The 12043-nt window shown below is 45.7% G+C and overlaps 2 protein-coding genes across 3 annotated transcripts; both read right to left on the bottom strand.

Annotated features, from left to right (window-relative positions):
* Positions 1 to 2146: 2146 nt before the first annotated feature.
* On the bottom strand, positions 2147 to 3981 carry LOC138832026 (gamma-crystallin E). The gene is made up of 3 exons (XM_070029311.1): positions 3973 to 3981; positions 3621 to 3863; positions 2147 to 2422 (listed from the first exon to the last, which is right to left on the bottom strand). Exons 1-3 carry the CDS (start codon positions 3979 to 3981, stop codon positions 2150 to 2152), a joined length of 525 nt encoding a protein of 174 aa, XP_069885412.1. The 3' UTR covers positions 2147 to 2149.
* Positions 3982 to 10004: 6023 nt separating this feature from the next.
* LOC138831956 (gamma-crystallin D) lies at positions 10005 to 11805 on the bottom strand. Of its 2 annotated transcripts, XM_070029070.1 has the most exons (4): positions 11789 to 11797; positions 11437 to 11679; positions 10768 to 10770; positions 10005 to 10345 (listed from the first exon to the last, which is right to left on the bottom strand). In XM_070029070.1, exons 1-4 carry the CDS (start codon positions 11795 to 11797, stop codon positions 10073 to 10075), a joined length of 528 nt encoding a protein of 175 aa, XP_069885171.1. In that variant the 3' UTR covers positions 10005 to 10072. The 2 variants fall into 2 exon arrangements, with proteins under 2 accessions (XP_069885171.1, XP_069885267.1); XM_070029166.1 differs by lacking the exon at positions 10768 to 10770 and having other exon boundaries at positions 11789 to 11805.
* Between the last annotated feature and the right edge of the window lie 238 nt (positions 11806 to 12043).

Below are 12043 nucleotides of genomic sequence, written 5' to 3'. Positions count from 1 at the left end.
ATATATTAATATAATATATAATTATAGTTATAATTAATTTTATAATTATGTTAAATTATATAAAGTTATATATAATTTTATTATATTAAGCCATTGAACTTTGTTCCTTTCCCAATCATTTATTCTCTTTTTAAAATTAGCATGTATTAATTATTAAAATAATAGTGTGCCAGGCACCTGTGACTCACTCCTGTTATCCGAGCTACTCAGAAAGTGGAGATCTGAGGATCATGGTTCAAAGCCAGTTCAGGCAGGAAGGTCCACGAGAATCTTATTTCCAATTAACCAGGAAAAAGGTGCAAGTAGAGCTGTAGCTCAAGTGGTAGAGCTCTAGCCTTGAGCAAAAATGCTCAAGGACAGTGTCCAGGCCCTGAGGTCAAGCCCAGGACCAGAACAAACAATGATAATAATAGGTTTCATTATATTTTCATATACATATATAATATACTTGGATTATATTTGCTCATCTATTACTCTGTATTGTTCCTTTTTCCCCATCCAGATGCTCCTCTTCCTCCTCTAAAATAGTATTTTCCTAGTTTCCTATTTGTCTTTTTTCAAGCTAGATTTTTGCATTTGAGTGAAAATGTGATATTTGTCCATTGGTTACACAGCCCTTCCTGATCCATACATTCTTCTTTACCTTCTCCTTAAAGCCTTAAGGCCCTGGGTACCCACCTTTCTAAAGATTTGCAAGCATACAGCTACTATATATGCCTTGTTTATTTGCTTATTTTTGGTATCTTGTGACAGGGTCTGAGGATGTAGTCCAGACTGACCTGGAACTTGCTATTATTCTTTCTCTGCCTCCAATATGCTGGGATTACAGGTGTAAGTTACTATGCCTGACAATAATAAATGGATAAATAAGATTTGTTTATTCATAGGCAATGTCTCCACTCTTCTTTTAACTTTTTTATTGTTATTATAAAGGTGATGTACAAAGGGGTTACAGTTACATAAGTCAGGTAGAAAATACCTTTCTTTTGGACAGTCTCACCCCTTTCCTCTTTCCCGGTTTTTCCCTCCTATCCCCACCTACAAGTTGTATAGTCCGTTTTCAACTTAGTATCTATTGTTTTCTTTAGAGTTCTGATCTCTTTGTTATATAGCCTATTATGTTGCTGTGAGGACTCTGAATTGTCTTCTTTCCTATGAGATGGTAGACATTTACCAGATCAATTTTGGAGCAGTATTTTTGATAATTGGGTATATTTCTTTGATCCTGGGAACAACTGAGTCCTTGATTGTGGTTGTGGGTGTTGTTTTTCGAATGCCTCGGATTCATGCCTAGACATCTCCATCCCTGCACCTACAGCCCTTTACACAAACTGGCATCTAGTCTGCCATTGGGGTAATTATTGTACCAATTATGTTGGGTCTTCTGCAACACTGCCATTAGATGTGTGTGTGTGTGTGTGTGTGTGTGTGTGTGTGTGTGTGTGTGTGTGTATACACTCTTGAACGTGCAAAGGATCCTGTTCTACTCAATGTTGTTTTCCAGCATTGAGCACAATAACTATTTAAAATGACCATTTGCATCTTTCTGGATGTAATTCTGTATTATAAAAACGGATTTAGAAACTGTGATTCTCAAATTTCATCTGCATAACAGTTACCTGGGAGTGAGGCCTTGGAGTCAGTATTTTCATCGGTATTCTATGGGATTCTGATGCAAGTGATTTCCCACGCACTACTGATACTTTGAAAAGCATTCATTTATGAGGTCCAAACAATTAGCAAAACATACTTAGGTTACAAATGCTTATATGCATAAACTACTTCATGCCTGGAACCAGTGGAAGAGAATCACAATTAGTAACTCCTTCAATTCACATTTAATGTACGTGTGGTGAAGATTAATAGCCTTCATTTTTAACAGATCAAGAAAATGAGAGGGGAAAAAAAAAAAAAACTGAGGCACTCTAGCAATGCTAGAGATTTGCCCCATGACTATTAACCAGTAAGTGGACAAGACCAGACATTCGGGCTACAGAGGCTGAATTCCTAACTGCTTACTCTAGACCACCCTTTCCACGGGGATGTGTAAGAAGGGGGCCGAAAGGAACAGAGGACTCCACGGGTGCATGAAACACACAAGGCATATTTTATTAGCTGCCAGATGGAGAAGAGGGAAGGGGGAAGAGCTTCAATAGAAATCCATGACTCTGCGCAGAGAGCCCACCCTGGCATTCATGGCGCCCCAGTCGTGGTAGCGCCTGTACTCCCCGGGCCTCAGCAGGTACTGGCGGCCCCGGTAGTTGGGCATCTCGTAGAGGATCCAGTAGCCCTCCAGCACGTGGAAGGAGTGGAAGTCACCGAAGTGGAAGCGGTCCTGGAGAGAGGAGCAGTCCTCCGTGATCTCTACCATCTGGCCTCGGTGGTCCTCCCGCTCGTAGATGCGGATCCTGTGGGAGCTGGCCTGCGCCGGCCAGCGCGGGAGGGCGCGGCGTCAGCACGCAGGCCTCCCCCGCCCGCGCCGCGCGCCCGGGACCCCGGCGTCCGGGGCTCCCACGCAGGCCTCCCCCGCCCGCGCCGCGCGCCCGGGACCCCGGCGTCCGGGGCTCCCACGCAGGCCTCCCCCGCCCGCGCCGCCCGGGGACCCCGGCGTCCGGGGCTCTTCCCTCCCCCGAGAGGCCCCGGGACCCCGGCCGCGCGGGCCGTGCGCCGTGAGGCAGGAGCGCGCCCCACCGTCCCTCCCGCACCCCGTCTACACCGGCCCCGCTCGGCACCGCTCCTGCGCTGCCCTGGCGGTGCCTTTCATAGCCCGAGGGCTGCGGGGAAGCTCGAACCCGAGTCGGACGCTTCCAGTCAAGCGCCGCCCACCCGGCCCGCCGCTCCCGTCGGGGGTGCGCGGCCCGGCGGACGCCCCAGGCTCCAGAGCCTTTGCTCTGCAGGGCGGACGCTCACGGTGACCCCGTCGGAGGGGCGGGCCCGGCTCCTAGGCTTCCCTGTCCCCTCTTCCGCGGGGTCGGGCGCTGCGAGGGGACTCGCGGGTGTGGGGCTGGGTCGGTGTCGCCGCGGCCTGCGCGCGCGGAGCGGCCCTCACAGCAGCCCGCCGGGCTCTGGGGCGCAGCCACGGCCCAGCCCGGCCTGGGCTCGCAGGTCAGGACTCGAGGCCGGGCGGCTGCTCCGGGCTGAACTTCTCATGTCAGGGCTGGAGGTTTCTGATCCCAGCGCAGCTCGGTGCAGGGCCGCTGCGGGCGCTGGGGAGCCCGGGGAACCAGCCCGGAGACGCCCCGATCTCCATAACAATGGTCAGTGCTGGGGGAGACCGGCCCGGGCCGGCCGGTGTCAGGTAACCCCCTTTCACCCCTCACGACTGCGGGGAGTCCTCACCGTTCTCCTGAGCCCCGTGGGGCAGGTGACCCCGGGAAGGGCAGTGTGGCCCAAGCTGCCTCTGGCCCAGGGACAGCCAGCAGCCGTCCGTCCGTCCGTCCGTCCCGGGGCCCGGACACTGGGCACAGCACCAGGGGACGGGATTTAACCAAGTCAGTTTAAACGAGCCACGAAGAGCTCGGCCCCTCCTGGCCTTTTCCAGGGAGAAGAAACCTTGGGGATGGCCGCGAGGCCCTTGGACGTGCCTGGGGACCCTGGAGGGACCGGGGAAGGGGACTCACGTAGGGGATGAGGCGGCAGGAGCGGATGGAGTCGCTGAGGCCCATCCACTGCTGGTAGTCGGGGTAGTCGCCCCGCCGCAGGAAGTACTGGCAGCCCTGGTAGTTGGGCTGCTCATAGAGCATCCAGCAGCCGCTGTCCACGCGCACCGAGTTGCAGCGGCTGAAGTAGGGCTGCAGGTTGGAGTGGTCGCTGCTGCACTCGTAGTGGCGGCCCTGGAAGCCGCGGTCCTCGTAGAAGGTGATCTGCAAGGCGAGGCCAGGCCGGGGCTCAGAGGCCTGGGCTGCGGGGGGCTCTGCCCGGGGCCCGGTGGGCAGCAGGGTCCCCTCCCGGCCGGGCGCCCTCTGGACTCACCTTGCCCATGGCTGGTGGAGGCGGCTGTGAGGTTGAGCTGTGTGTGTCCGCAGCGCAGCGTGGCCGTCTATATAGCAGGAGGGCTGCTGCGTTGGCAGGAACAGCACAAAAGGGGCCCTCGGGGGAGCAAGGGCACTTTTCTCTCTCTTTTCTATAGAATGACCATGGGGTGTGTGGGGCGTGGGGGTGCTAATTGTATGTTTTCTCTTAGATGCTCCAGAGCTTTCGAAGTGATGACCTGGTGAAATGGTCACTTGATACCACTGGGGCCTGTAAATGAAGCCTATTCGAGAACATTGGAATAGAACAAAATCTGCTTAACCAGTTGACCATGGGGATTGAATGCTTTGGCTACTTTATAAAATTTTCAAAATAATGCCCACTGGAGTCACAAGAATGAGTAGGAACAGAATGTAAGGGCAGAATAGGCTGCAGCTGGAGTTGGTTAGGTTAGAGGGCATTTTCTGCAAGTGAAATATGAGACAAGGACATGAATTTGTCTTCTCCAGGGGGTAGGATTTTTCCCTAAGAAAACTTCTCTGTGTTCTGTGTATGTCCCTAGCACAGAGGATCTGATAACTGAGGGAGCTGAGTGGCAGAAAGGGAGACCCCAGGAAGTCCAGATCACCCACGTGTCCTCAGTCTAGGCTCTAGGGCTTTTCTGGACAACAACACTGGGTCTCCACTACACAGGCAAGGAAACCCTTCTAGAATTCACTGGGGGACCCATGGCTGTTATTATATAGTTAATTTTCTTCAACTAGTGGTTTTTCCAAGAAAGGCCTTGCCTTAGTTGATTCTAGCTGTGAACCAATGCATAATAGCTGCTAAATATAGCACATTTTGAATGTCTTTATTTTATAGAAGTTCTGTCTGTTTCAACCTGAGACAAAACCCTTGCTGCTTGCTGTCCAGGGGAGGCCCTCCTTTCAAAACTGCAGTCTGTCTTCCTGTCCCCAAGACTTCCAGCAGCTCTAGGACTTCGGCTGTCTTCAGAGCAAGGTTTCTCCACCTGGGAGAACTCTGCTGACAATTGGGGTGGAAACATTCCCAGCCTGCATTCCTCTCTCCCAGTAGCAACTAAAAGGATCTCCAAGACACATGAAAAGGAAACAAAACTTCCTTCCCCTTAACTTTGAGACCCATGCCTTCCTCTTCTGGATATAAGGATACAAACTTGAGCACCCCTTCACATTCCTATGATATATATATATATATATATATATATATATATATATATATATACATACATATATATGTATATATATAATTTTTCCTGAATAAATTTCGTTGGATCCACAGAAGTTTAATAAGCTTAAGTCACACATTGTTATTTAAAAAATTATGACTTTTGGGCTGGGAAGATGGCTCAGTGGTAGAGCGCTTGTCTTGCATGCCTGAGGCCCTGGGTTCGATTCCTCAGCACCACATAAGCAAAAAGAAAAAAGCCAGAAGTGGCGCTGTGGCTCAAGTGGTAGAGTGCTAGCCTTGAGCTGAAGAGCTGAGGGACAGTGCCCAGGCCCAGAGTTCAGGCCCCACGACCGGACCCAAAAAAAAAAAATTATGACTTTTGCTGAGTCTGTTGATATATGCCCAGAATCCCACTTATTCAAGAGGTGGAGATAGGAGGACTGAAGTCCAAGACTGGCCCAGGCAAAAGTTTGAGACTCTGTCTGCACAATAACTGAAGCATAAAGGGCTGGAGAGGTGGCTCAAGTGGTAGAGTGCTTACCAGGCAAGCATTCTGCCGGTACTACCAAATATTATACATACATACATACATACATACATACATGTATGTAGGTATATACATATATATGTGTGTGTGTATATACCTACACACATATACATGTATTTGAAAGTATAAAGAAGTAGAAAGGAGAAAAATTTAAATCACTGACTTTTATAAAAATATACTTGTAATATGTAATCACTTTTTCTTCTTGATTTTTATGCATTTCATATAATCATTCCATCTCCGAGAATGCCCCAAAAGAAATAGTTAAACATAGAACTAGGAACGTGGCTTGGTGGTAGAGTGTTTGCCTAGCTTGCACGAAGCCCTGAGTTCGATTCCTCAGTACCACATAAACAGAAAAAATGGTGCTGTGGCTCAAGTGGTAGAGTGCTAGCCTTGAGCAAAAGAAGCTCAGAGACAGTGCCCAGGCCTTGGGTTCCAATTCTAGGACTGGCAAAAACAAACAGTTAAAGGTACATACAAAGATTATGCATAATAGTAGTTTATTAGCATTGGGGTGTGTGTATGTGTATGTGCACACACACACACACTCTAGTACTGGGGCTTGAACCCAAGGCCTCAGTGTTCTCACTCAGCCTTTGTTTCTTATTGCCGGTGAGCAACCACTTGAGCCACAGCTCCAGGACAGCTTTTTTAATTTTTGCTGGTTAATTAGAAATAGAATCTCTGTGATTTTCCTTCCTGAGCTAAATTTAAACTCAGATCTCAGCCTCTTGATTGGTAGATTTACAGCTATGAACCACAGGAGCCCTGAAGAATATTTTTTATAATATTAGAAAATTAGATACAAATGAAGTATCCAAAATAGAACATAATTAAGTAAAATATAAACCATTTGTTTGATGAGATTCTATGCAGTTCCCCCAAACCATGCTTTCTGAGAAGTTAAGAATATAGAAAATAACCACTGTACTTTAAAAGAAAGTCTGTTATACATTAAAAGTATGAAATATTTCTGAGAGAAATTAAGGATACAAAGAGGAGTATCATGCTCATGGATTAGATGATTTTTATATAGTTAAGACATAAGAACTACCTAAAACAGTGTAGAGAGTCAATGATATCTATGCAGAAACAGGAAAAAATACACTCACAAATTTACATGACATCTCAAAGGGCTCAAATAAGCCAAAAGAGTCTTGAAAAAGGACTCCTATTTCCTGATATCAAAATTTATTACAAAGCTATGGTAATCTGAATAGTGTGATGCTGATATAAACCTAGATACAGAGAACAATTACATAGCAAATGAAAAAATAAAATCTTGCATTTATTGCTAAATGAATTTGGACAGGACAATATCATTCATTGGAGAAAACAATGTTAAAATATGTTGTTACAAGGACAAATACTGTAAGATTCTTTTTATTTGAGGTAGATAGAATAATGTGATACAGAGAGACAGAAGGTGGAATGGTAGTTTCCAGGAACTGTAAGGGCAGTGAAGATGGGGAGGAGCTTTGTTCAGTGGGTGCAGAGCTGAGGTTTGCGATGAGCCATTTGAAGATAAATAAAGGGTAATGCCACATTTTAAGCATTATGAAAATACACACAATCAAAATCACATAAACCTAAATTGTTAATTATGTATATTCTTATAGAAAGTAGAACTAAGGGCAATTTTTCATTATTTCTTTTATAGTTTTTCTTTATGTTTCAGCATTTTGAGGAGCAACTATAAAAATAGATTTCTGAGTGTGTTTTTTTTTTCTTGGTCCTGGGGCTTGAACTCAAGGCCTGGCTCAAGACTGGCACTCTACCACTTGGGCCATAGCTCCACTTTCTAGTAATTAATTGGAGATAAGAGTCTCATAGATTTTGCTGCCCAAATTCGCTTTGAACTGTGAACTCTGATCTCAGTCTTCCAAGTAGCTAGGATTATAGGTATGAGCTTGGGAGTGCTTTGCATTTTAAATTTACGGTTGAAATTCTGTTGCCTTTCTTTAAAAATTTAATGATGCTTGAGGGGAAAATGTACTACACATACTTTTTTTTTCTGCTGGGGATTGAATTCAAGGTCTTGCACTTGGGTAGGAAAGTTCTCTAATACTTAAGCCCTGCCCCAAATCATCAATACAGTTTTGATTATTTCAGTGAACATTACATCAAACATTTTTCAGGTTACCACTTCATAAATAATTCTTGGGTAAAAACCAAGATTTAAGCACCACATTTGCTTATTCCTATAGTACTGGAAAATTGGCAATTTCCATTTGTTTCATTATTATAACATCTGAATGAATAATTTGTGCATAACATTTTTCCATGTTTAGAATTTGTTTCTAAATTCCTGGTAGTGGATCAAACATTTGATTACATTTTCTCCTCCGCTGCTCTTACACCTTTATCAGTCAGGATTAATGAAATATATGTTTGCCAATAATTGGTACCACCCCCTCTCCCCCTGAAAAGGTGAACTGCAGGAATTGTTAGGGAATTATAACATGTCAAGAACAAAATTGCTTGTGGTTGCTTTCCTTTAATTAATATAATTGGCATCTTGAAATGTTTTTCCGTTGATACCTTTCTCTCCTTTGATATCCATTCTTTATCTCTTTTTGCATCCTTCATTCTGATTTCCTTTTTGTGTCAAAGCTTATACTTGACACAGTAATATTTTGAGGTCCTCCTTAGTCCTGGAAATTTCTAACCTGGGCACAATTTATTCTAGGCCAAGATAGCTCTTAGTGCTTTCTATTACTCAGCATTTTTTTGGAAGTAGACTCAGATGTAGCCCACAGCTACTTCCTGGTTGCTAGGGTTACCGACTTCAGGATTATGCTAGGTATGGCAGAGGAGAAGTCAAAGAAGACCTGGGTCTTGATGATATTGTTGACCTGCTGAATTGACCATGCTTTGATCCTATGCTCTCCCCAGACTTCCCATTACCTGAAATAACTGGTGTCCCTATTGTTTGTCCAAGTAATATAGACTTGTTTGCTACTTTTAGTCTAAAGCAGCCTAACTATCTCAGATTGAGTTTGGGCTATAGGATTAGGGTAAATTCTAACCTGGCTGTGGAGGAATAGAAGAGACGCAGCTCAATAGGTAGAGAGTGAGGAGGGGTAATCCAGTAAAGAAAACAATGTGAGCAAGGGCGAGGAAATGTGGAATAATTTTACAGGCCTCAATGAGCTGAGATGATGGACAGTTGGTATCAGACTAATAGGGAACTGGATCATGTGGGCCAGGCTTTCTTTCAAAGGAATTGTAAGTTTTCTTATGTGATATAGTCACATAAGATATATATAATGATATAGTCAGATCACTTTTTAAGTCATTCTTCCTTTCTAGTAATGAGAGTGCAGGTAACACAGAACAAAAGGTAAGGAATAAAAGAGGCAAGAAAAGAGCTACGAAGTAAGTGAACATAGAGTCCTACTTACATATAGTTTAATACAAAGTAGCTGACACACACACGTATATTGTATATGTATAAGGCCATACAAATATTAGAATCTGATTTGTTGCATGTGCTTATATAGAGAGACAGAATGAAACTTGGTTGTTTTTAATGACTCTGTGGTAAGAATCTATAAACTAGTGCTATCATGATTTTGACAAGCATCTTCCTGATGCATAATGGAAAATCAGTTCTTTCTGAGCTGTGGTTCTGGAACCTGCTGCCACCTTTATTGTTGTCCTTGTGACAATACAATTTGACTCTATCTTGCATAGAATGATCCTCAGGTCGATGCTAAACACCTTATCATCTTAAGATTATATTGTTATATAATGGCTACTTTAGCTTTCCCTCCACTTACCTTTCAAAGGCCAGAACAGTTCGTGTGGCCACATCACCAGGAAGGGAGTCCGACAAATTTGTGAGCTCAAGTTTGCATAGGGTTTTAGGAGATTTAGACAATTTCTGAAGACCTTTCTGGTTTAGAACCTCTGGTCTCAAAATTGTATCACACTGTCTGAACTTTGGCTTTCAGAGCTTCATTCAGAGAAAACTGAACAGACATAATAATTTAGTTGGAAGCAATAAGTAGCCTGAAAGCCAAATAAGATTTTTTATTGAGGAAGTGCTTTGTAAGTGGGAAAGTTCACTTCATACACAGGGTACTTTTAGTGAGAATTGATTTGGTTATCCAGGGGTCACACATTTTGGTTTTTACATGCATTGTGTAGGTGATGGGCACCTGTGATACTGGCACTTGGGATGGTGAGGCAGGGAGATCTAGAATTCAAGGCCAGCCTGGGCTGTCTATCTAATGAAATAACCACTAACTGGTGAAACAAAAGGGGAAAAAAACCACAGAAGTAAATCAGTGCCAGGAACACACAGAAAGTACTTTATTAGCTTCCAAATTGAGAAACGATGCAGGACAACATATTTTAATAGAAATCCATGACTCTCCTCAAAGAGCCCACCCTGGCATTCATGGCTCCCCAATCGTGGTAGCGCCTGTATTCTCCCGGCCTCAGCAGGTACTGGCGGCCCCGGTAGTTGGGCATCTCATAGAGGACCCAGCAGCCCTCCAATACATTGAGGGAGTGGATGTCATTGAAGTGGAAGCGTTCCTGGAGAGAAGGGCAGTCCTCAGTGAACTCCATCATCTGGCCTCTGTAATCTTCCCTCTCGTAGATCCTGATTCTGTGAGATCCAGCCTGGTAGGTTGGTCCACGAACAGGAACAGAAAGGGGGTGAGAAACAACCATGAAATGAAATGATTCTAACAGAGCACCCATCTTAACTGCAGTTCAGTGTGGTGGTAGAGGCTTGTTTAGTCCATTTTCAAATGTGAAGAAATGACTTAGTGCTGAATACTTACAAACTCCTCATTCTTGAGAGCAGAGTTTCAGGACCTTTCCAAGATCATAAAGTGTGAGTGAAAGACCCCTGGAGTGGGGGTGGGGTGGGGTGGGGTTGGGAAGGGATGGGGGTGGGGGGAATGAAATCTCACATCTTAATATATTCAGATATTGCCAAAGACTAAGAACTTCCTAACCTCAGAGATTCAGACGTTCACAACTAATTATTTTTGCCATTTTGAGAAAACGTCTTTCTCTCAAAATAAATATACTAAAACATGCTAAAAATGTGTTGTATATTAGAATATAAAACATGAAACAGAATATAAAATACAAACCATCTCAAGTCTCAGACAGTGAATGTTCAGTCAGTAACTGACAATGAGGAAAAGCAAAAAACAAAACAAAACACTAAATCCAAGGACTTTTTTTTGCTTAAACGGTAGCCTTTAAAGGTGTGTATGAAATACACATGACACATGCCAAATATCTATGAGGCTGTACTTAAAGGGGAAGTACTTTTATTCTTATATGACCAGAGGACACTCAAAATAAGCAAAAGGTGGCAGAGGATTGCAAACGCATGATCTTGTAGGCTCCCTGGCCGCCAAGCCACCAGGGCCCCAGTATTCCTCTCCTAGGTATCAGTGGGTTTTCTATAATCCCATTCTAAGTGATTCCAAGACCCCGACCTAGGCTGTCAACGCTTTCCCACGCCACGAGGACTGGTTGATTAGCCTCTGGGTAGCACTTGGCTTCTGTGGAGGGAACAACCCCCACACACCCCACAAAATGGAAGGAATCCATGCCAGCTCTCCTTGGATCTTTTCATCTCCTTCTCAGAAATTCTGACCGGTCATCCCTAGCCTACACTGTTGAACCTTTACTGGCCACTATGCTGACAGGGTCCCGTGGGGCCTCGGTGGGGACGGGAGATGTAGACTCACGTCTGGGATGAGGCGGCAGGAGCGGATGGAGTCGCTGAGGCCCATCCACTGCTGGTAGTCGGGGTAGTCGCCCCGCCGCAGGAAGTACTGGCAGCCCTGGTAGTTGGGCTGCTCATAGAGCATCCAGCAGCCGCTGTCCACGCGCACCGAGTTGCAGCGGCTGAAGTAGGGCTGCAGGTTGGAGTGGTCGCTGCTGCACTCGTAGTGGCGGCCCTGGAAGCCGCGGTCCTCGTAGAAGGTGATCTGCAAGGCGAGGCCAGGCCGGGGCTCAGAGGCCTGGGCTGCGGGGGGCTCTGCCCGGGGCCCGGTGGGCAGCAGGGTCCCCTCCCGGCCGGGCGCCCTCTGGACTCACCTTGCCCATGGCTGGTGGAGGCGGCTGTGAGGTTGAGCTGTGTGTGTCCGCAGCGCAGCGCGGCCGTCTATATAGCAGGAGGGCTGCTGCGTTGGCAGGAACAGCACAAAAGGGGCCCTCGGGGGAGCAAGGGCCTGTTCATGTCTTTTTTTTTTTTTTTCCTCCCTCTTTGCTGTCATAGTCCACGAGACTCATTGTGGGTTTTGGTGCCATTCTTTCTGGAATATTCGTGCTGCTATCACTGGCTGATGCAGT

The sequence above is a fragment of the Dipodomys merriami genome, unplaced genomic scaffold (genome assembly GCF_024711535.1).
Source record: "Dipodomys merriami isolate MVZ:Mamm:240054 unplaced genomic scaffold, mDipMer1.0.p SCAF_1, whole genome shotgun sequence".
NCBI lineage: Eukaryota > Metazoa > Chordata > Mammalia > Rodentia > Heteromyidae > Dipodomys > Dipodomys merriami.
The sequence above is the reverse complement of the archived record's forward strand: the minus strand, read 5'-3'. Positions and strand labels throughout refer to the sequence as shown.